This window comes from Sinocyclocheilus anshuiensis, unplaced genomic scaffold, assembly GCF_001515605.1.
Source record: "Sinocyclocheilus anshuiensis isolate Anshui unplaced genomic scaffold, SAMN03320099.WGS_v1.1 scaffold1364, whole genome shotgun sequence".
Taxonomy (NCBI): Eukaryota; Metazoa; Chordata; class Actinopteri; order Cypriniformes; family Cyprinidae; genus Sinocyclocheilus; species Sinocyclocheilus anshuiensis.
In genome coordinates, this window is record NW_015544238.1 from 345,462 (window position 1) to 370,442 (window position 24,981).

Sequence of the window (24,981 nt, forward strand, 5' to 3'; positions counted from 1 at the left end):
GGGGCATAGAGGAGCAACAATAATGTACATTATATGGACAATAATGTGTTTTTTTAACCTTAAACCGCATAAACACATTGCATTACACCAAATACACAACATAATGTTCTTTTTAGCAACGTCATATGACCCCTTTAATATTATTAATATAATATAATATTATTTGTCTAACTCTAATCTATTATAATGTTATGTTTATATATTTTTGTTTTAAAATTGGGGTAAAATATTACTTGTTCTTGACAGGTTGTATGAGATCTTATTATTCACCAATTAAATTTTTTCTTGTTTTTTTTTGTTTTTTTTTTAATTCTCCAATTTGTTTTTCCAGATATTCGTCCTCAGACAGCTAGAGCCTTCAAAGTTCCAAAAGTATGTGACTAACTTCATCAGAGGAATATCTCTGGTGATGATTCCTATAGCTGCCACAGTCCTGTCAGTAAGTGTCACAGCCCTCAGCAACTCCATTCAAACATTATCTGCTGTATCTGTGTACAGTAACTTTATGTTAAGTGAGGGTCTGGACAGGTTTTAAGTTGTATGACATGAAAAATATCACTCACGTTTTCAAGTGATGTTGTTTTTCAAAAGATCGCAGTGGTACATGATGTTTTCTGTACCTACACAGATATGCCCCTTATTGTACATAGCTCTGACTCTTTTGATCTTGTGACAAAAGGGGGCATACGGAGGGTTGTGTTTTTGAAGCCCACCTAAGAATAGTTACAAAGGGATGAGATGTTGTACAGCTTTTCTGTGGTATCTTCAGCAGATGTACAAATCGATGCCTTGTGCTTATCTAGCCGTCCTTGACGTATTTGTGTTGTGTCTCCAGTCCTTCTTATGTAGGAGCAGTAGATAAGTTGAGAATGCTTCACAAAAACAGCACTCTGAATTTAAAAATTCATATTACTGGTCATAATCATTCATATTAGAAATTAGAAATTTAAATGACTCCTGGTGATTTTTATTCTTTCTTTTTCCTTCATTCGTAGTCCATGTCTCTGTACTGGCTCAGCTCAAGTTGTGTTGGCCTGGCACATAACCTGCTCCTGAGATCCCCTCGCTTCCGGGGCATCTGTCGGATCCCTCCAACACGTTCAGACTCTGAAACGCCATACAAGGACATTGCAGCTGCATTTGTAGCCAAATACATCAAATAGATGGATGTGGACGTGGCAAATTAGAGCATCAGCTACTGAAAATGTGAGCGGAACATGTGGATGCCTGTGTATATAGTGGGGAATTCATCCAACATGACACTATAAGCAGAGGAATATGGCAGAACAAATGCAAGTCAGATATGTTTATTAAAATCTGCTTTTGGAAAGAAACTCTAATGAGTAGTAAAATGTTAGGATGATGCTAAAATAAAAGTTCTGGCCTGGTAGAAACAAATGACACATTTTTTAGAGGAAAAAAGTGTAGGGGTTATTATAAAATTATTTTAAAAAAATCTTTGTGTAGTTTTGCAATGTATACACTACCTTTCAAACGTTTTATTTTTATTTTTTTTTAGATGTTTTTGAAAGAAGTCACTTATGCTCAACAATGCAGCCTTTATTTAATCAAAAATACAGTGAAAACGGTAATATCTCTAGGATCACCTTTGCTTTTGGGAAATGCAGCCCTGGGCTCTTTTGACTTGGGACACCCTTGCTGCAACTATTTAGAAAACCCTCCCAACCACCAAAAACTACATTTGCACAAATTCAAAAAAAAAAAAATAATAAAATACTTTCCATGGTATCCATAAATTATGCCAACAAAAACAGAACTATGCCAAAAACGGAGGATATGTTTACTTGTGCTATTGTATGTTTATAGTCCTGCTGGGCGGGGTCTAGTATCTCCATCCCAACGCAGATAGGAGCAGCAGACTCTGAACCAGCCTGAGACCCTAAACACCTCACTATGATCTGCTTTCTACTATTAACTCTGTTCGCTGTGGTGTCAGCGGACCGGCTGCCCCGCAGCTGCGGCACCTGCGACCCGAGTAAGTGCGCGCCGCTGCTGGCCGAGGGCTGCTCCTCTGGGACGCTGCTAGACGCGTGCGGCTGCTGCGAGCTCTGCGCGTCTGGGGTGGGAGAGCCGTGCGGCGGACGCGGAGCCTCAGCCAAGCGCTGCGCGTCCGGACTCGAGTGCGTCAAGAGCGACAAAAACGAAAAGAGTAAATCAGGGGTCTGCGTGTGCAAGAGCAACTATTCCGTGTGCGGCACTGACGGCGTGAACTATAAAAGCAGCTGTGAGCTGAAAGAAGCAAGTGTGAAGGCAGTGAAGGAGAAAAAACCCGAGATTAAGATTCAGAACAAGGGCAAATGCGCTCAAGGTGAGATGCCTCAACACAGTAAGAACCTCTCTGTATTTAGCAGTCAACACTTTAATAACTTTCATTAATAAATAAGATATTTAGATTAAATAATGATGATTAATAGTGCATGTAGGCTACAATATGTAATGAACGTTTAATTTATATATTAAACAGAATATTACACACATATTTGTGTGTGTGTAATATTCCAATGAATAAAAGTAGCTAGCATACTAAGGGGCAAATTGTCACAATGGAACCTGTCACTACGAATTCAATTGTAGGTATTTTGTATTTATATAATGGAATGGACTTCAGACATTTTTGAGTGTGATTTAAGTTTGGGGCCAATGTATTAATATTGTAAGTACAATATGTAGCTTCATCTTTGACAAATTAAAAAAATAATTTTAGTTCTGTACCTAAAGATCCCCAAACCAGGTGCAAAACATCATGTGCCTGCAGTTTTAATATTTATAATGGCTCACTGTTTGAATTTAGATTGACTGTTTATGTTGCAAGAACATTTCATGTTTTGAAGTAGGCTATTCCTAACCACCCGCAGCCATTTAAAGGTCAGTTTTTTTTATTTCATCCAATGTAGAATTTCATAAGGATCAGAGTGTATGTGCAAAGAAATGAAATGCTGGCTTATATGCACAGCTGCGTCAACAACTACTTTTCTACTTTCGATTAGTTTTTGCTTGTTAATGCCCTACGTCATGCAATCACTTACATGATTCAGCTGTCATGTGCATTTGTTTGGGTTTCTTTTCTCCCAGAGCGCTCATACACTGACCCGTCCTGTACTTTGTCCCAGGGACAAATGAATTGTTCACACACAGATACATTGACAATGTGTCAAGGCAACAACGGAACAGGCCAGAGGCCATTGTTTTCATACAGGGTGGTAACGTTCCGCTATCCCTGAATAGACATATCTGAAATTCCAGCCTCTCGGGTGGATTTTCAATTCTGAAAAGGGAGATCAGGCCTGATCAAATAGCAATGTCTCATTTAGCAAAACACACAGACAGACTGTTGTTTTAAAGCAAAGTCAGACCGCATGAATCAGTGAACCTGTGTATAATTCATTTCAACAGCATTTTGGCATGGGATTAAAAGAGCCAGAGGAATCTGTATGCCTCTCCAGTAGAGCTTTCTCTGACCTCTGGCTTCTGCAAAATGACAGAACTCAGCAGGAGTCAGAGTTGAAATACTCCTCAACAGCAAGGTATCAGTTCACAGGTTGAAACATATTTTGTTACCTTTACTACCTTTTGTTATCTTTACTAAAGTAACTTCAGTGTATGTGGGCTTCAACAATATAGGGGTGAATTCAGGTAAACTGGAACAGTTTTCTCGTTATCACGACTTAATTATCTTGTGATCTCGACATAACAAAAGTTGTTTTCTCGTTATCAAGCATTAATTATCTCGTGATCTCGATAACAAAAGTTGTTTTCTCATTATCACGACTTAATTATCTTGTGATCTCAACAAAGTTTTCTCGTTATCACGACTTAATTATCTTGTGATCTCGACATGACAAAAGTTGTTTTCTCGTTATCACAACTTAATTATCTTGTGATCTCGACAATGAAAGTTTTCTCGTTATCACGACTTAATTATCTTGTGATCTCGACAAAGTTTTCTCGTTATCACAACTTAATTATCTTGTGATCTCGACATAATGAAAGTTTTCTCGTTATCATGACTTATTATCTTGTGATCTCGACAAAGTTTTCTCGTTATCACAACTTAATTATCTTGTGATCTCGACATAATGAAAGTTTTCTCGTTATCATGACTTATTATCTTGTGATCTCGACAAAGTTTTCTCGTTATCACAACTTAATTATCTTGTGATCTCGACATAATGAAAGTTTTCTCGTTATCACGACTTAATTATCTTGTGATCGCGACATAACAAAAGTTTTCTTGTTATTATGGCTTAATTATCTTGTGATCTTGACATGACAAAAGTTGTTTTCTCGTTACCAAGACTTAACTCGTGATCTCGACATAAAACATTTCTCATTAACACGACTCATTTATGTGTGATGTCGACATAGTGAAAGTTTTCTGGTTATCACGACTTAATTATCTTGTGATCTCAACATAACAAAAGTTTTCTCATTATCACAACTTAATTATCTTGTGATCGTGACATTAAAATGTTTTTTTAACCCGACTACATATTTTCTTGTGATGTCGACATAGCGAAAGTTTTCTTATTATCACGACTAAATTGTCTCTTAATTATCCCTTTGGACTAAATCGATTTTTGAGTTTAACAACTTGGTTGTAAATTGAGTGAATTTTTAATCGAATCCTCAAAGTTTACCATTCAATGCAACTTTGAATATACCACACGTCGTATGGACTATTTTTAAGGTGCATTTACGATGCTTTTATATCTTTTATATGCTACAGCTCAAAGCAGAGAGGATGCCCGCGTATATCAATACAGCTGTGACATCAGTTCCAGCTCATTGTGAGGAATTTGTCAATGCTATTGAAGAAGCCCTTAAAGACTGTCCAGCTAGCAATGTCGAAGAAAGGTGGAAGCATATTCGTGAAGTCATCTACGTGTCCACCTTGGACATCTTTGGAAAGAGGGAAAGAAAGAGCCAAGACTGGTTCCAGGCGGGAATTACTGTTCTCGAGCTGGCTATCAGAGCAAAACGAGCAGCGTTGCTTAACTATAAGAAAGAGGCTTCAGTGAAAGCTCTTACAGCATTTAGGAAGGCTAGAAATGACACCAAACGGATTGCTCGTAAATGTGCCAATGATTTCTGGCTGAACATCTGTGAGAGCATTCAACTCTCTGCTGACTGTGGCAGCATCAATGTATGAGGGAATGAAGAAGGCTTTCTGTCCAAGCATCAAGGTATCACCCCTAAAGTCCATTTCGGGCAACATCTTAACCAATCGTGGGGAGCAGTTGAAAAGATGGGCAGAGCATTATCGGGATTGCAATAACTATTGGGGGATATCCCTTCAGAGTACTGTTGGGAAGGCCTTTGCCTGGGTAGTTCTCAACAGGTTGCAATCACTTGCAGAACGTTTGTATCCTGAAGCACAGTATGGGTTTTTTTATATGATCTTCTCATTAAGGCAACTGCAGGAGAAGTGCCGTGAGCAGAGGAGACCACTGTACATTGCCTCCATTGATTTGACAAAGGCTTTTGATTTGGTTAGCAGGCATGGCCTTTTTGCAGTACTTCAGAGGACTGGGTGCCCACTCAAGCTCCTGAGGATGATTGTATCCTTTCATGAAGAGATGCAGGGTACTGTCCAATATGATGGCTCATATTCTGACCCCTTCCCAATTCGAAGTGGTGTCAAACAAGGATGTGTTCTAGCACCAACACTCTTTGGTATATTCTGCTCTCTGGTGTTATATTGTGCCTTCAACCAGTCAGATGAGGGCATATACATTCTGTAAGGGAAACAGGTCAATTTAGCTCAAAGGGAATCATTTAAGATTTTAAAGGGAATTTGGACAGAATCACTGTTTTACGGCTGCTCACTGAGACGGCCAGCAATTCATTGAACGAGCCGTATAACATCAACTCTGCAATGAATATTAATATCCAAAATATAGTGAAAACACTATTTATTAGCACAGTAACAAGATCGGCAGTTTAAGACTAACTTGTAAGCATAAAACACAAGATACTTCTCTTTTCAGTAGAGCTCATCGTTGGTATCGTCTAGTTGTTGGGTCAGATTGTCTGATTCGGTCTGATACCCTACAATTCACACCAGAAGTGATAGTAATCTGTTAAACCTCATGGTACAGAGAGTGCTGATCAGAGAACTGCTCTTTGCAGATGATGCTGTCCTGGTAGTACATGATGAAAAAGAGTTACAAAGTCTGATCAATTGCTTTTCACATGCTAGCAGAGATTTTGGACTGGTTATCAACCCTCTCAAAACCAACATAATGGGATAAGATGTCAGCTGTGCCCCTAGTATTTTTATTTAGGATCATACCATTGAGGTGGTAGAGAATTATATCTATCTTGGCTCTGCCATCTCCAATAATCTTTCCCTTGATGTTGAGCTGAACGCAAGGATTGGAAAGGCAACAGCAGCAATGGCCCACCTGGCAAAGTGGGTCTGGGATAACTCCATGCTGACAATCAACACCAAAATGAAGGTGTATCAAGCCTGTGTACTGAATACGCTGCTTTATAGCAGCGAAGCATGGACTGTATATTCCCACCAAGAACGCAGACTCAATGCCTTCCATCTTTGCAGTCTAAGAAGGATTCTGGGCATTTCCTGGCAGGACCTCATCTCTAATAAAATACCTAGTATGTTTGCCTTGCTCACCCAGAGGCATCTGCGCTGGCTCGGTCATGTCAGCCACATGAATGCTGGCCGAATCCCCAGAGATCTGCTATATGGTGAACTTGCCACTGGCTCCAGGCTGGCAGGAAGGCCTGTACTTCGTTACAAAGGTGTATGCAAACAAGACCTGAAAGCAAGTAACATCAATCCAGACAACCTGGAAAAAGTAGCTGTAGGTCGTAACAGATGGAGGCGTGCCATTCAATAAGACATCGAAGTTAGCGAGAGGAGGAGAGAGCACCACAGTGGGAAGAGAAAAGAGAACGGAGACGGCAGAGAGCAGACCGAACATCTACACAGATGTTCATGATCTTTACTTGCAGCAATTGCAATAAAGCATGCTCATCAAGAATTGAACTGTACAGTCACAGCAGGCGCTGTAACTCAGCAAATGTATAGAGGCCCCCATGGTGCAGTTTCCATTGTCTTACGAGATGCAGACAACGACGATATATCTTTTTTGAAGCCAGTCACCATTCACCTTAATTTAATAGAAAACTGCTAGGACATTGAATGAATTAATAATTCATCATTTTATGTGTTTAACAGAAGAAAAAGTCACGCAGACCCTCGTGTCATTTCTGGAAATAACCTTTTCAATTTTGAGTGAACTTTTCCTTTATGTGACTACACACTTAACACTAGAAGCAATGAAGCAGCTGTTCTCTGTATTACAATCTGCCCATCAGTGCAGTGTGCAAACTCTGTCCCAGAATTCCTTACTCAACCAGGCACGAGGGAAACCCACATGCTGATAACTTCAGCATGACATGCTTATTATATTATAATATGCAACTAGAATGCATCTTCTAGATCATTTTGTTTCTTTTGTGTCCTGAACAGCACCAGTTATTGTAACAGCTCCAGGAGAGGTCTGGAACGTGACTGGCTCACAGGTCTTCCTAAGTTGTGAAGCCACCGGGATACCCACACCTGTGCTCACCTGGAGAAAGGTAAAGAACAGATTTCAGTTACTCTATCGATATTGCTTTTGCAAGTAGTTAACGTTTGAGCTGATACGTTTTTCCATGTATCAGATCCTAAAGCACAGACACAAAACCCATATGGAAAAGAAGGAAGGATGTGCTTGTGCGTACAGTACAGCTCCAGCTATGTCAAAGGATGTCCACTGCTATGAATAACAGCACAGAAACAATAGCACCACAAACAAGGACTTTCTAGAACTAAAGGAGATATGCTTTCTCCTTAAAGGTAGAATCGAAGAATTCCATGGGACTGGGCACTGCTTTGTACTGGCTTTAGAGTAGGTCACTAATATGAAATGCCACAGCGGATGACCGGATAGACAAATGACTAATGGTGATTTCCCATGATAAAAAACAAAACCTCCTTATTAACCTCTCTCAGGAAATCTGAAACCCTGGGAAATATTAGTCTTTAAAACTATGTTTGTGCTCTAACTCATTTTTGTGTCTGTAAATTAGTTTAAGACTTTAAACACGAGGTAATATGGGTTGTATTTTCTTATGCAGTTTCTGCTGATCAGGTTAGTCATGCTTCATAAATGGTGGAAACTAGATTATGTCCTGGATGCAGAATTTCACCCTTGCCTCAGATTGAGGGGCCCTGGGATATTTTTATTACAGCGATGCAGACCCTGAGTCACTCAATAACTACTTAAAACGTCTCTTGAGATCAGAGAAGGAGATTAAAAAGTTTAAGCAATAAAAAACAAAGTCTGGAAGACAGGCTTGAGAAAGAGTGAGGGGAGTATTTTGAAAAGTTAGAGAAATTTGCATAATTTGCATAATCTTTAATTTCTTTTACTTATAAGTTAATACTGCCATTACATTAAATAATAATAATAGCAACAGCGACAACAATGAAAATAAGAACAATTATAAATATAATTAATATAATTGATTCAAATAAAAATGTTTCTCTCAAATTGATACTCAACTCTAGAAAAAAATGCAACACTCACTCTACAAACATAAATGTAACTTTTATTTAAAAACAATAAGGTTTCTGCCAAATTCAAAGCCTTCATCAGACATTAAGTGTTTCTCAAATTGATATGCAGATAATATAATATTCAAGGAAAATGTGTATTTGTTTAGAAAAATGCAAAATAGAAGCATTTCCATAGCCTTACTGTAACTTCAGTAATATGCTTATGTTTACCTCACCGTTCACCTCACACTATATGGAAAAATACATAGAAAACCTAACAATCCCCATATCTACTGATTGGCTTCATCACTCTGTCTCCTCTCCACCAATAAGCTGGTGTGTGGTGGGCGTTCTGGCGCACTATGGCTGCCGTCGCATCATCCAGGTGGATGCTGCACACTGGTGGTGGATGAGGAGATACCCCCTGACAATGTAAAGTGCTTTGAGTGCCTAGAAAAGCACTATATAAATGTAATGAATTATTATTATTATTATTATTAGAAAAACAAAACCAGGACATTTTATGGACAGTTCTTTTAACCCTAAAACACAGAATAAATGCAATACGTATCAGAATACAGGGAAATACCTGTGAAAAATCAACATGGAAGATTCCTTCATATTAACCCCGTGTTTACAGACAATTTTTAGTTTAGCATTTAGCATTTCCATAAATGCTCATGAACTCAAAGGACTTCAGATGGCTGTTGTTTATCAAACTACACACAGAAATGCAATACATTATTTACTAGTTTAAGATCTATTTTGTCTGGTTCCACATGTGGTTATAGTTTAGAGAAAAACTCAAAAAATATCTTTGATAATCTGTGCGAATGAAAGAAGTTCTTTCAGTAGAGTCTGGTGAAACTTAATCACGCACAACCAAAATCACCACAGAACAAACAAGCTTTAATGTGCTGCAAAATCATGTGCTAGGGATTTATATGTTGAAATTTGTTTTGAATTAACCCATGCAGTGTAAAAGTAAAAGATCTTTACGAGTGTTGTGATTCTCATAGGTATCTAATAGCAAAGAAAAGACTCCTCCGCTCCCTGGAGACAAAGACAACCTGGCCGTCCAGACCCGCGGAGGCCCGGAAAAGCATGAGGTTACTGGCTGGGTGCTAGTAAGTGTGTTTTAACTAAATATAAACTCTTTCGATTATGTATCTCTCTGCACATAAATACTACAAGCGTTCTGCTGCAAGTTATGAGTGTTATTTATTGCGCAACAAAACCGTTACAACATTCAGCTCTGAAGGCACTCTAGGCTCATCTCAGGTTACATTAGTTTGGAATTCTCTGCACTTATCAAAACATTGAGAACAGATTGAGTGAAAACTAAGGTTGATGGCCATCTGTTGTAGATATCTCCACTTACCAAGGATGAGGACAGCTCCTACGAGTGTCACGCCAGCAACATCCAGGGCGAAGCATCGGCCGTGGGCTCCATTCATGTGGTGGATTCCATCAATGACATTCCTTCCAAGAAGGGTGAGTGAGAGCAGTTGAACGGTGGTTGACTGATGTACAATAAATCAGTCCATTTGCACCTACTTCATGCTTCAGGATACATAAAAGACCTGCATTAGTAGAGAATGTAGTAGAAACTTATGTGTGCATCACATGGCTGTATAGAACGTGTCCCATCATGCCAAGCTGTTTTCTTGGCCACCATCACCTGCCAGTTCCCTGTGAGCAAGATTTTTGCAGTGACAAGAGTTTCTACTGTTGCATGTTCAGCCCATAAAACAACTTTATGAGGAACATACCCTGGTTTCAGTCCATCAAAATTTTGCTTCACTAAGGCATGCTCGAAAATTCCAGCTTAGATGAGATTGAATGATTTCTGAAAAAGCTTGCTAGCTAATCATCATTTACTCACCATCGTGTTGTTCCAAACCCATATGACTTTCTTTTTTTCTGTGTATAGCAGAATGTCCAAGCTGCTGTTTTCCATACATTGGAATCATTCTGACGACAGTGCTTCCAAAATTACAAAAAGCATCAAAAAAGTACCATATGACTGAAGTCATACAATAAGCATGGATTTGATTGCTGCACAAATGTCACATCTGCCTTTTAATCTGAATGGAGAAGCAAATAACATTTAAAGCTTTAAAGTGTAAAATGATTTAAGTCCAGTGTTACTGTTAACTAAAACTACAATGAAATTAAAAATATAATAAAAAATACAATTATAATAAATAAAATATATAATATATATAATAAAAATAAAATATAAGGGAACTTATATTCCTTGGGAACTAACTGAAATAAAACAAGGTGAAGATGTAATAAGATGCAAAAACTAGTACTGAAAAAATATTTGAAAAATGTCAGTTCTTTTAGGGACAGAAAATGCTAAATAGAAGCAATTTTTAAAAATTTTTTTTTTTTCTTTGGGAACTAACTGAAGTAAAATAAGTTTAAGTAAAGAAATGACAAACTAAAAGAAAAAAGAAAAAGCAAGAAAAAAGAAAATGTCAGTTCTTTTAGGAACTGAAAAAATCTAAACAGAAATATTAAATAATAATAAAAATGATAAAAACACATAAAAATGACTAAACCTAAAATGAAAACTGAAAATATTTTAAAAATCATAGCTAATAAATATCATAAAAATCATAGCTAATAAAAATCATAGCTTAATAAATACTATAATATATAAATAATACAAAATTGACACTGTTTAAAGGGATCGTTTACCCAAAAATAACAATTGTCATCATTCACTCAGACTTAAGTTGTTCCAAACCTGTATCTTTCAACAGAAATCTATCTTCCATCAAACAGTTGACGGTAGCTATTGACTTCCATGAAAAAATTAATAAATAAAAATACTAAGGAAGTGAATGGCTACCATCAACTGTTTGCTTACCAACATTATTCAAAATGTCTTCTTTTGCACTCAACAACTTGAGGGTGAGTAAATGATGACAGAATATTAATTATTGGGTGAACTATCCGTTTAAATCTCCATTTGTTCCTCACATATGATTTGGAATATAGCACACAAGTTATATGAACTACTTTTATGATGATTTTGGAGCAGAATTTTAGTTTTTAGGTGTTATTTATCTAATGCCAAATACCTACCTTTGTTTGGCTGTATAACACAATATTTCTTTTTGTGCAGCAAACTAAAAAAACTAATAGTCATTGGTGCCTCTTGTCTGTTTGTATGCAGGGAAGGATGCTGAGCTGTAACAGGAGGTGGCCTCTGACTGAGATGTTGAAACACTACACCTGTGCACTGATGACAAGCATTTAGCACAATCACTGCTCTCTCATACCACCTGAACCACAAACAGCAGCTCGCACATGGGCACTTTATTCTGTAGAAGTTGTTCTATGGAGAAAACTTGCTTTATGTGAAAAAAAAAAGACTTCTTTAATATAGCTTATATCAAAAGACTTCTATATACATACAAGGTGGAGATCAAACATAAATGTTTAAGAATTCAATGAAAACCCCATATTAACACGGCATGACTCTCTAAATTTTGAGGGGAACCTGTACCCTCTAATTTTATGATTAATGCGCTAAATGTTTCTTTTCCCCTCATTTTTTCCAATTGAAGGAAATCCGTCGTAGACTCGCTGCAATTAACGGAAATCCGTCGTAGCGACAGAGAACTTTAATCCGTGTTCAGAGACACTCACAAAAATCCTGATATACACTTTACCTCACTCTACAATGTGTCTGCCCACATAACTTCGATACTGTAAAGCGCCAAAAGGGATGACCATCAGATTTATTTTTTTAAAGAGATACACGCACTTGTACACAAGAACACAAACATTCAGGCGTGCACACTTCATATCACATCATATCATTCACACTCACATGCATATGAAGGCACTCAAATATCTCGTCTCCACTTATCATATGCATGTTTCGCTTCACTTTATTTTTCAAGATGTTTTTGATGATACAAATTGTACTCATCCCTTTTGTTGTTTTTTTTTCTTTTGGTGGATGTCTATGGCGCTGAAAAACAGATATTTTGAGCGTCAACTATTTGTGCACAATTTGTGTTTTTAGACTTTTAGCTGTTCCTCCAAGGTTCAGTCAAAACAAAAAGCTTTAAGACTACTTCATCTAAATCAGGTTTCTCAAATGTTTTACTATAATGGGCCAAAAATCATACTTAATTGAGAACCATGGGCCGTAAGTAAATGTTGCATTATATCCAACTAGGTTTTATTAAAATTTTAAAGAAAAAAAACATCAGATTAAAAAAAAAAACAAATTTAAATGAATAAAAAGATAAATTACTAATTAAGATATACATCAATGGTATGGTTTTTTATTTTTTACCTATTCGAGAGCAACTTTGGCCTGCAGGCCCTGGTTTGAACATCTCTGAGCTAAATAGAGAGAATATTGTCATGGGAAAGCCAACAAAAAATAATTTTCTTTTAGTTAATGCCATGACAATTTCGCTAAACAAGTCACAAATACTGTAGTTCAGAGGAGGTTAAGAATTAATATTTTACAGTGGTTCCTAAATTACAGTAGAATTAAGTGTTGTCCTATAAAAGTCTGAGCATCTAATGCATCTGTTTATATGTTTTGATATTTGTATAACACTAATGAATAAAGATGTACTTGAAGAGGCATACAGTGTGTTGTCTGTGCGGAAAAACTAAGCAATCATGTCTTCATGATCACAACCTTTTTTTTTTTTTTTTAAAAAGCTTTATTTTATTCTAAGTTGAACAGCCAAAACATCTGTTTCAGAACAATAACATGATAAACAACAACAACAAGAAATGTAGAAGTTCACAAGCCCAGCAGTTACCACAGGAAGTGCTGTTGGGATCCATTCAAAATAATTTTCCTTATGATTTTTTTTCCATTATTCTGTATATCCCGTTTTCCGTCATTCATCTGTGTTTTGTTTAGCTGGTCATCATCCGTGGGGCAATGCTCATAGACATCAGCTCCTGGAATAACAGCTTACAGGCGTACGGCATCCTCACCAGAGAGATCTGAAAGAACAAAGCAGAGGATGGAAAGAGTCACGAAAGAGCCCGTGTTAACATCTTAAATAATCCAAAACAAGTTCTATAATGTGCTCAGGTAATAGCTCATTGCTTGCTCTTTATCCTGTATTGCATCCATGCACTGGATGAATTGATCATAATAAGATCAATAGCATAAAGCGTGAAGTTTCATGTCATGCTGACTTTAATGACCACCTGACCCAGTCAGACAGGATATCAGTGCTTGCTCACCTGTGTCTTGTTGCGGCAGCCCCTGCACTCATAAGTGTGCGTGCGGGTGTTTGCTATGGCCATGAGGCCGCATAGATTGCAGACGTGGACCTGGTATGGGTCAGAGGCCTCGAAAAGTCTCTCTTTTAGGAACTGAGCGGCACCATGAGCGATCTGACAGTCACGTTCCATCTCTCCAAAACGCAGCCCACCATCACTGAAGAAAAAAAAAAATAATAAAGTAGTAAGATTTTATATATTTTATTTGATTTTATATATTATGCATGGAAAAATTGCAAGTATGATTGTGATGTCTCACCGTGATCTACCCTCCATGGGCTGTCTGTTGAGGATCTGGACCGGACCACGGGCTCTGGAGTGGATCTTATCATCCACCATGTGCTTCAGACGCTGGTAGTATGTGGGTCCGATGAAGATCTGAGAGGTGAGCTTGCGGCCGGTGAAGCCATTATACAGAACCTGCAAAAAACACTATCATTAGAAACATGTTTCAACATATTTAATGCATTCTTAAAGGGACGGTCCACTCAAAAATTAAAATGGTTATTTACTCATCCTCACAGCGTTCCAAACCTGTATGACCTTCTTCTGCGGAACACAAAAGAAAATATTTTGAAGATTTTTGATTACCAAACTGTTTCAGCTCCCATTGACATCCACTGAATTTTTGTCCAACAGAAGTCAATGGGAACCAAAGCAGTTTGGTCATCAACATTCTTCAAAATATCTTCTTTTATGTTCCTCAGAAGAAAGAAACTAATAGGTAATAGGTAAACTAATTTGGAACAACTTCAGGATGCATAAATTAGAACAATTTTCATTTTTGGGTGGACTATTCTTTTAATAGTGCTGCCACACTGGCAGGTAGAAGCTCTTCACCTCATTGCCTCTCAGATGGTAACCGTATTCTGACAGCAGGTTGGAGACCTTTTGTACATTCACAGCATCGTTGAATGGCGTGGCATCACCGATCTCCCCTTTGTTAGCAGACACCTGAACGGAAGTACCAAACATGTCAACATGACTTAGCTGGAGAATCTTTGTGGTGCACGTGTGCAAACACATGTTCCCAGAATAAACATCTGTTGCTAATGTAGACAACGAGTTGAAAGACAAGCCCGATATGCAAGATTAGGAGAAGAGAACCAAAGTACCTTCCCCTGCAGGCACTCGATCAAATGGCCGACTGTCATTCTGGAGGGGATGGCGTGAGGGTTGATGATGATATCTGGAGTGATTCCTTCACATGTGAACGGCATGTCCTAATGAGAGAAATTCACAGCGCAGGTCAGACGCGCACCTCAGCTGCATTTGGGTTTTCGGGTGACTGTTTACAAGGCCTTCAGCTGTGAGTCTCTCTGCTATCAGGAACGGTTTAAGAGCCACATCCTGTGAACAGACCTTCAACTACAGGCTAGTCTAAACAAAGCTGGCATACACATTTAGTCACACTGACATTAAAAATGAGCACTACAACATTACATCCTCCCTTATACACTTCCGTTCAGAAGTTCAGTAAAGGTTTTTTTTTTCTGTTAAAATAATACTTCTATTCAACAAAGATGCATTACATTGATTAAAAATAAATGCTGTTCTTTTGAACTTTATTCATCAAAGAAGCCTGCAACAAAAATCTTGGTTTTCACAAAAATATTAATTAGCACAACCGTTTTCAACGCTGATAAGAAATGTTTTTTTAAGCAGCAAATCGTGATTTCTGAAGGATCATGTGACACTGATGAAAATTCAGCTTTGTCATCACAGAAATAATTTACAAAAATAGAAAACAGCTATTTTAAACTGTAATATATTATTTCACAATCCTGTTTTAACAATTTTTTCCCCAAATAAATGCAGCCTTGGTGAGCCTTCTTTCAAAAACATAAAATAATCGTATCGGCCTTTAAACTTCTCTATGATAGTGCACACTTACCTCTTGTCTGTACTGGATACCGCAGGTACCCTTCTGACCGTGACGACTGGCAAACTTGTCTCCAATTTGTGGTATACGAACTGAACGGACCTGCACAAAGTTTGTAAAATGCAAAATTTACATTTATGCATTTGGCACAAACAGTGTTTAAAGAATGGCAAAATAAATCTCAATGCACACCCTAATTTTGCAGAACTTGTAGCCCTCTTGGTTTAGCGTGACCATGACTTGGTCAACAATTCCGGTTTCGCTGGTGCGCAGGAATGTGCTGCAGTCTCTCTTAGTGTAGCGACGGTTGGTGCTTTCCAGTTCATCGTCATTCTCTGGAAGCGTTACGGTTTTGCCAATGATAACATCCTCGCCAGACACACGTACACCAGGAGCAATCAAACCATCATCATCCAACTTGTCATAGATCGCATGTCGCATACCTTTAGAGAAAAAGAAACAGAAATTATAATGCACCTTATGCAGAATGCCTCACCATGTTCTAGCTAAACGTGATGTGATAAAACATCAAGCAATGCACCCCATCTCAGGGTTTATCTTAAGGTTTACAGCGAATGTCAACAAGAATATCCAAACTAAAAACTGGTCCACACATTTAACAAATATTTTCTGACTTGATTTTTTTGCTTCATGCAGTAGTCAGGACAGAATAATTATATGATGCTGCAAACATGCTGCTTGGGGCTAGTTAGGATGAAAAGAAGAGTAAAAACACTAGAATTGCACCTTGACAGGTCTCTCGGGTGGGTTTCTCAAAGATCTCTTCCTGGTCAAAGCCTTTCTTGGATTCCTGTTCCTTGTATGAGCGGTAGAACACAGACCTGAGGTGACACACGTTTTAATCAAAACAGGAACTTTGTGAAAAAGGAGAATTTTAAGTAATGTCTCACATTACAATTTCACCAGCTAAAACTTAGAATCCAATACCTGAAAAATCCACGATCCACAGCCGAACGGTTCATGATGACAGAATCTTCCTGGTTGTATCCAGTATATGATGCAATAGCCACAATGGAATTGATACCTTTTAAGAAAAATATTAAGTTTTTTTATTTATTTTTTTCGAATTACGAATTTTTCTCATTTCGTTTTGAATTATGTCTGGATCATTTACACACTACTGTTAAAAAGTTTGAGTTTGGTGAGATTTATTTTTTATGCGCCCAAGGCTGTATTTATTTGATAAAAAATACAATAAAACAGTAGTATTATGAAATGTTACAATTTAAAATAAGTGTTTTCAATTTTATTACATTTTAAAGCAATTTATGGTAGAATGGCAAAACTGAATTTTCAGCAGCCATTACTCTTCAGTGTTACATGAACCTTCAGAAATCATTTTAATATGATGATGTAATGCTCAAGAAACATTTCTTATTATCATCAGTGTTGAAAACAGTTGTGCTTAACATCGTGGAAACTGTGACACTTTTTCAAGATTCTTTGTTGAACAGAACAGCATTTTTTTGAAATACATTTTGTAAAATTATAAATGTCTTTACTACCACTATTGATCAATTTAATGAATCCTTGCTGAATTAAAGTATTAATTTCTTTTAAAAAAAATCTCACTGAGCCCAAAACTTTGAACGGCAGAGTAGAAAGTTGCAGTACTACTGTTCAACGTAAGAAATAGATTACCTGCCGGCAGCTCTCTAAAGCGCAGGTACTCCATGGAACGAGTTGTGACTAGGGGTTTCTGGGGGTAGTAGAGCACATGTGCCAGGGTATCCATACGCACATGGAAGTTGGTGATGTAAACTCCCATGGCTTGTTTACCCATAGCAGACTGGTACGTGTTTCTGGGAGACTGTAGACAGGAGACTGTATCATTTAGATGCTATATTATGCAAGTTCTTCAGCTACAAATGGTTATACTAGAGAATATTCCAATTAGATATCATATTTGGGTTTGCAGATGTTAAAATCCTATAAAAGGTTAAAGGGGTCATGAAATGATAAATCAAAAAACCCTTGATCTTTTGCATTGCCTTCCTTCTGATCCTAACATTAGGAAAGAGTGGATGAACTTTATTTTCCAGATCGCATCAGTTCACTTAATTTCACCACAGTTTCATTTACAAACAAAGCACAATTCGACGCAGGATTTTCGGAAAGATTGAAACTAAAAGACGATGCTGAGCGACTATATTGGATCCGACAGTAATGTTGCTCCACACAAGTGTGAGTAACTGTTTTTATTACGTGGTCACTATTGCTTTGTCTGTTAGTACAGATCGCTGATATGCACCGAGTATTTATGCGTTTTTAACTAAAATCACAGCAGCGTCCGTCTAGAAGGACGTAGGGTGTCAAACATACACAACTGTTAGCCAATCATACCAGTGGGCATTTACTTCCTTGAGTCTACAATCCACCATGCCTATTCAAACAGAGAGTTTAGATGAGGGGGGTCAAAACAGGACAGAAAATAGCCTATTACTTCTAAATTCGGATGATTTTTTGATGTAAAAATCTTGATAACATTTTATGTGGAGCTTAGAAAACAGTACAAAAAAAAGTTCATGACCCCTTTAATAATTCCACAATATCATACAGGTATCATAGCGGTAATATGTGGGGCGGTACCTGGTTGTGATCAGGGAAGGGAATAATAGATGCACAGACACCCAAAATCATGGATGGGTGAATCTCACAATGTGTATAGGTGGAGCAATAAGCCACGCCCTTCTCCTGAAGGTCATCAGGGGTCATGGCCAACATCACAGTCTCCTCCTCTAATGTGTCAATATATTCAACAACACCACTGGCTACCAGGTCCTGCCAACTACACAGGAGACAGATACTCTATTATTGAGGAACAGTCGGATTCTGAAACCAGGTATTCTTCACAAATGTATGTACCTGTAATTGTTGTACTCTCTCTCTTTGAGCTGGTCAATATGTCGTCTCTTCAGAAGAAGTTTCTGTTTTTCTACAATAAGCAGTGGACGGCAGATCCTGCCAGCATCTGTGTAGATCCTGATCTCCCTCTCACGAATATCTCTGATCATTGACACCTGGACCACGATGAAAACAAGATCACAGTTAGGTGCTGTACACTGAATAAAACGTTAAACTGGAGTGGTGCTCAAGTGTTGTCACACCTCAGACACGATGATGTCCATCTGTCTCCTCAGTTTCCGCAGTGTGTTCATCAGCTGCTCGGGATCTTTATGAATACCCACCCAGCAACCATTCACAAAAATCTTAGTTGCACTGAAGGAAGAAACACAATTATATTGTATGATTCAGTAAAAATTCTATAAAATAATTGACTATGAATTTATAAACAAAGAAAGCCAATTAAAAAAAAACTATGAATAGAACTGTGAAATCAAAAAGCTTGTGAAGCTTGTTGATTTCAGCGGAATGCTGCTGCCCCTTATAGAACAAGATGACACTCACTCTGCAATGGCAGCGGGTGAGATTTCCTCCAGGTTCTCCATGCTCCACTCTTCCAAGAACTCCAGGATGGGGGACGGCTGAGATCCCACAGAAATGTAGGCCATGAGCGCTAGATTCTTCACCAAACCTACAGCATGGCCCTGCAACAAAATAATTTCCCTCCATTGAAAACTTGAGTTGGGGTTGAAGGTCACATGCATACTAGTTTTAAAGGGTACTACCTCTGGGGTCTCAGCAGGGCACACCATACCCCACAATGTGTTATGAAGCTGCCTGGGTTTGGCCAGCTTGCCATCTCGTCCTATAGGCGAGTTTACACGGCGCAGGTGGGAAAGAGTGGAAGCGAAGGTCAACCTGTTCAACACCTTTGTATATAAAAAGGCAGTGAAGATACGTGAGTGAACAGTTAGCAAAAATGGTAGCGCAATGGAAGAAACGTTTGTAAACGGAAAAGAAAGCATATTTGAGCTCACCTGAGATACTCCAGCTCTGGCCTGATGGGCTTTCTTCACATCCCCCCAGTTACCCGTGGCCAGAGAGTACTTAAGTCCATCAGAAATGATGCGAGTCTTAATGGCCAGCTCGAGATTAAAGTCCTTCCCCCGGTCAATAAACTTCTGTGCATAAATTCTGATCTCCTTTAGTAGGTTCTTGAACATTCTGGGAAAAACAGATAAACAAAGATTTCAACTCTGGAGGTAATTTTCATCTGGAAACTTCCACAAGCATTATTTAATGTATATTAAATGTTTAGTGAAATGTTTTTTTTACCCTCTGAAAAGGAAAGCAAGCAGGGGTCCAGCGAGATCAAGTCTCTTGTTGCCATAGTGATCTCTGTCATCCAGCTCTCGTCTGCCCAGAGCGGCCAACAGCAGTCTGTGAACCATATAACTAAAAAGAGAAAGCAATCAGATTTTATTTATATTACACAAATATAAAAATCTTTAAGTAATTTTTTTTTATTTATAATAAACAAATGTGTTTATATATATATATATATATATATATACACACACTACTGTTCAAAGGTATGAGGTCAATAATCTTTTTAAATAAATGTATACTTCTATTTAGCAAGACAGACTAAACTGATCAAAAGTGACAGTTAAGACTTTTACATGATCTGAAAAATATTCTATATTCTATTTAAAATGATGATGTTCTTTTAAACTTCAATTCAAAGAATCCTGAAAAAAATTTATCATTGCTTCCACAAAAATTATATTAGATATTAGAATGAACATGCAGGATCATGTGACAAAGACTAGAGTAATGGCTGCTGAAAATTCAGCTTTGCCATCACAGGAATAAATTACTTTTTAAAATATTAAAACGGTTACATTTGTTATAAAAACAAATTGTAATAATACTTCAAAATAAAAAATGGTATTGTATTTTTGATCAGAATCATACAGACCAAAAACTTTTGTATGGTAGTGTAAGCTACAGCCAACGCGATAAAATCATAATGCTATTTTACCCTAGAAAATATGCTTTCTTGGTTTCGCAGAAATCTGATACACCAACATGTGGCAGCACCTCCTTCTGCAAAACCTCTTTAGCATATTTGATTCTTCTTTCTTTGGTGACACCAGGTTTGGCCCCTCTGGAGCCAATGAAGTTCAGAGCCACATTCTGTTCCTGAATCACAAAGGCCTCGTCCAAAGATGGCTTCACCTGGGCGGGGGGGGTACGAGTATGGCGTTATTAGTCTTGAGCTGAATCACTAATTTATTGGTACTTCTGAAATAAATCTCTACTAATCAAAGGATTGCTTAATTTTTCACAAAAGGGGACATACCATTTCCATCATCTCAGGATCGTCAAAGTCATAGATGATGTGTTCCAGGATGTCTCTATCTGACACAAATCCCAAAGCACGGAATACAATGATGATGGGTACTTCCTGCCGGATATACGGCAGAGTGGAAACAATCCTCTGGCCGATGGCACTTTTCTTTACTCCCTGGACACAGAAGAAATATTTGCGTAGGAAGTGCACAAAGGGTTAATGAATCCAAAAAACATACAACTTTGCTCAAACTGCAAGCAGAATACTTGATACTGACCTGCCCTCCACGGGCCATCATGCTGACCCAGATGGTACTGGTGGGTCTGGAGGAGTTCTCCAGACATGACCTGCACTCTCCTGTGTAAGCATACTTGGAGTCTTTCTTGGCAAACACATATACTGTGTTAGTGGCCATCTTCTCTTGAGCAATCAGGACCTGGAGAAATGACAGAACACATTTAACCTAAATCAGACTTTTGAAACAAATGATGCAAAACGACAACAAATGATATGATTTCACTAACAAAATAATTCTATGATTATGTCTGTAATTCTGTGTTTTGAAACAAAACTGACCTTCTCTGAACCATTGATGATGAAGTAGCCTCCAGGGTCCAGTGGGCACTCGTTCAACTCACAAAGATCACGATCTGTCAGGCCGCTCAGGAGACAGTACGTGGAACGGAGCATGATGGGAATTTTGCCGATGAAGGTTTTCTGATGCTGTGTCTGCTGTTGCTCTTCCCCATCCTTTATGATGGTCTTTGTGATGTCCACATACAGAGGGGCAGAATACCTGCAAGTCACAACGTGCATTCAGATACAACATGTAATAAAAGCTCTGCCTGCCTCTGTCAAATTTGTGGGACTTTTAAAGTTCACACAACACCATGTAACTTCAGTATGCTTTAATACCTCTTTAACCTTTGAAAGACTAAGCACATTTCTAACATCTGTAAATTATCAACATGATCAAAACTTTGCTCTAAAGTCTGTCGTCTGTTTGACAGTGTATACTTTTTTAGCAAGTAAAAGGCCTTTTAATATAATTCCAAAAACTGAAATCTACTGCTGAATACTGATTTTAATAATAAACGTAAGAATAACTTTTATTAGTAATATTTTACGATGAATACATTCTAGACTAAATTAATTTAGGATTACTTTATTATACATACATACATCCTTTTTAGAAAAATTATGTTAAAATGGGATTATCAAAAATCAAACATGACACATCAGGCTTTTAAGTAATGTTTATTTGTACATCTTTACATAATATGTTTTATCCCCCAAAATAAAAACCACAGAGCCTTGATCATAAAACTAAGCACTTAAATTAGTGCTGTCAAAATTAACACATTTTGTGATTAACGCATGTGATTCTTTTTTTCAGTTTGACACGTTAAAATACATTATGCAATTAACGCAGGGGCAGAGCTAGGGTTGGCCACCCCACTCACAATTGCTGCTTCTGCCTCTTTTTTCTTGACAAGAATTGCGTTTATTTAGACGCAGAAATTTTCAGACACGCACTCCAACTTCACCTCAGCACCAGGTGCTAGTCAAACAAGCACAGAAAATGTACAGGTGACGATGGAGCTTCAGTAGAACAACAGTGAACTTCGGTCAGATGAAATGTTGTCAGGCCATATGTCAGTAAAAATTTTCCTGTCCTGTCAGCCGTTTTACTGTGCTTGTAGCACGTGCAAATGTGGCGATGTGCACTGTAGCCTATATCATTTCATATTAAAGCACAAAAGAAACAAGCTTGCAATGTCGTAGTTATGTCTTCAGTTAAGTCATTAAGTTAACAAAAAGGTGATTAAAGCTCCCTTAAAACTGTGCATGCATGTAAGCATTTGTTATATATGAGTCAGATTTAAGAACATGTCTCTGAAATGCAGTGGTTTTCAAAACTGTCCTGAAGCAGTCCAGCACTGTCTCTCATCTAACACACCCGATTCAACTCTTCAGCTCATTAGTTGAGACTTTAAGACCTGAAGTGTATTCAGAAACGGTAGAGTTGTGAGAAAATACGATGTGTATCAGATAGGGCTGCACGATAAATCGCATGCGATATTTAACGCGCATCTTATCAGTAAAGCCGGTTCTGTAATCAGCGGTAAATCTCCATCACGTGCGTGCTTTCACATTGAGCAGAATTAACTACACAGAGCCGTTGTTCACTGACGAGCTGCGCAAAACCACGTTCATATTCGCGCGATTTTTTGCTCAGCTTGTCAGTGAACAATGGCTCTGTGTAGTTAATGCTGCTCAATGTGAAAGCACGCACGTGATGGAGATTTACCGCTGATTACAGAAGCCCTAGTATCAGAGCCACGTCATGTTCAGCAGCGGCAGCTCTTAAAGCAGACAAAATAACCTAATAACCCAGCTGCAGTGATGGCTGTTAATCAAAGAACAAAAGAAAAAAAAAAAGAGGAGGAAATCAATAACTTTTGTAGCTTTAAGGATTCATCTATATTTAATTTAGAATTTAGTGATAACTTTATTCAATGTCTGTATATTTCCTACTTGCTGAAGGGCACAGGTAGCTAAATATGACATTTATTATAATGGGTTTATATGAAAATTGTTTTAAGTTCACTTAAATTAGAAGTTATTTTTTAAAGGCTAATAAATGTTAAAATTGATAGCTCTCAATTATACTGTAATGTTGAATGGCTAGTCAATGGTTAAATATTAGGGGGGGGGGAACTATTTCTCCTATATAATACTCTATGAGCTATAAATATGATGGCCTGAAATATGCTTTTTTTTTTTTTGTCTAAAGGTTCAATAAACTGCTCCATTTTAAAAAATTCATATTTTTTATTATTTCACATGACAGGGTTAAACTCCCCTCGAACACTGAAGGGCATCACTCACGTGAGATTTCGGAGTCTGGCTTCGTTTGGCATCATAGGCGAGGGAGCACCATCTCTTTCCCAGTGAGTAGGTTTGGACAGGTAGATTTGCTCAAACTTCAGGAGGTACCGAGGCTGCAGAAAAATAAAATAAAATGAGAAAGTCAATTTATTTTTGAAAGGACCATAACCACATATGATAAAAGGGCACTGAATCCAGCCACTCACCGGTTCCTCCACCTCTCCAGATGTGTGCTGGGCCTCAGCCTGCAGGTCAATGGGTGGAGCATCCTCCACAATCCTCTGCACAGACATCTGGATGAACTCATCGAATGAGTCCAGCTGCTGCCGCACCAAACCCTTTTCATCAAAGTATGAGCTGGAAAGAGAAGCATGACAAGAAACAAGCAAAGCAGTGTCAAAAAAAAAAGTTTAAGATTCCTCTTAAAGATTATATGTATAATTAACAACTGTAACTAAAGTTACACAAATTCCTGCACAAATGCAATGACAATTATTTTTATTACACAATTACCTGATAACAATCCAACAGGCCTCCTGCCACAAATCAGGGGTGATTTCATCATCATCTTCATCATACTGGATATCTACAATAATTACAAAACTTAAAGTCATTTAATTACGCAAATAGTTGATCTAATGCAAAGAGTGTAACACAGTAGCTGACAAATCCTTACAAATTCATTGCCTCATTCTTTCTCTCTATCAGTCTAAAATGGAAACCACACATTAAATGCTTGTACTAGATATAAAACCTAGACTTATAATATTAAAAGTTAGTTAGTTTTGCTTAACTTGTCCATTTTACGACAAAGCTAGCTTTAGCCAGTTAGCCAGTTACGTTGTGTTAACGCTTGAAACTAAATCAACAACACATTTCACTGTAATAAAACAATAAAGAAACACAAATTAAGCTTATATTTCCCCACACATACCTTCGTCTTGATCATACATGATATTTGCTGGTGAATAACTTTATTTCTGATTAAATTAAAAAGAGGTTATCTGCGCACCCCACTCTTCGGCGCTTTATGTCTGAGCGGTTATCAGATGAACAACAACACAAACGGCTACGGAATTAGACGTCACTTCCGACGCAAATTATATTATTATATTT

The 24,981-nt window shown here is 37.9% G+C and overlaps 3 protein-coding genes across 4 annotated transcripts in view; 2 read left to right on the plus strand and 1 right to left on the minus strand.

Moving 5' to 3' along the window:
• LOC107697618 (mitochondrial inner membrane protein COX18-like) overlaps nucleotides 1-1,355 on the plus strand; it is a 6,605-nt gene extending 5,250 nt beyond the window's left edge. For both annotated transcript variants that reach the window (XM_016498412.1, XM_016498413.1), the window contains exons 5-6: nucleotides 332-439; nucleotides 996-1,355. In XM_016498412.1, coding sequence (XP_016353898.1) covers nucleotides 332-439; nucleotides 996-1,163 — 276 coding nt within the window. In that variant the 3' untranslated portion in view covers nucleotides 1,164-1,355. The remainder of the gene's footprint in view (nucleotides 1-331; nucleotides 440-995) is intronic.
• Nucleotides 1,356-1,863: 508 nt separating this feature from the next.
• LOC107697620 (insulin-like growth factor-binding protein 7) lies at nucleotides 1,864-13,213 on the plus strand. Its single transcript, XM_016498415.1, has 5 exons — nucleotides 1,864-2,329; nucleotides 7,517-7,626; nucleotides 9,607-9,714; nucleotides 9,955-10,081; nucleotides 11,778-13,213. Exons 1-5 carry the CDS (start codon nucleotides 1,915-1,917, stop codon nucleotides 11,795-11,797), a joined length of 780 nt encoding a protein of 259 aa, XP_016353901.1. The 5' UTR covers nucleotides 1,864-1,914; the 3' UTR covers nucleotides 11,798-13,213.
• On the minus strand, nucleotides 12,538-24,901 carry LOC107697614 (DNA-directed RNA polymerase II subunit RPB2). Its single transcript, XM_016498409.1, has 25 exons — nucleotides 24,800-24,901; nucleotides 24,379-24,451; nucleotides 24,072-24,222; nucleotides 23,866-23,978; nucleotides 21,550-21,769; nucleotides 21,251-21,409; nucleotides 20,983-21,147; nucleotides 20,662-20,858; nucleotides 19,953-20,072; nucleotides 19,655-19,841; nucleotides 19,403-19,546; nucleotides 19,182-19,321; nucleotides 18,881-18,992; nucleotides 18,639-18,793; nucleotides 18,363-18,561; nucleotides 17,415-17,583; nucleotides 16,701-16,797; nucleotides 16,500-16,594; nucleotides 15,945-16,195; nucleotides 15,765-15,854; nucleotides 14,986-15,093; nucleotides 14,711-14,824; nucleotides 14,130-14,290; nucleotides 13,832-14,027; nucleotides 12,538-13,585 (listed from the first exon to the last, which is right to left on the minus strand). Exons 1-25 carry the CDS (start codon nucleotides 24,816-24,818, stop codon nucleotides 13,496-13,498), a joined length of 3,525 nt encoding a protein of 1,174 aa, XP_016353895.1. The 5' UTR covers nucleotides 24,819-24,901; the 3' UTR covers nucleotides 12,538-13,495.
• Nucleotides 24,902-24,981: the final 80 nt, after the last annotated feature.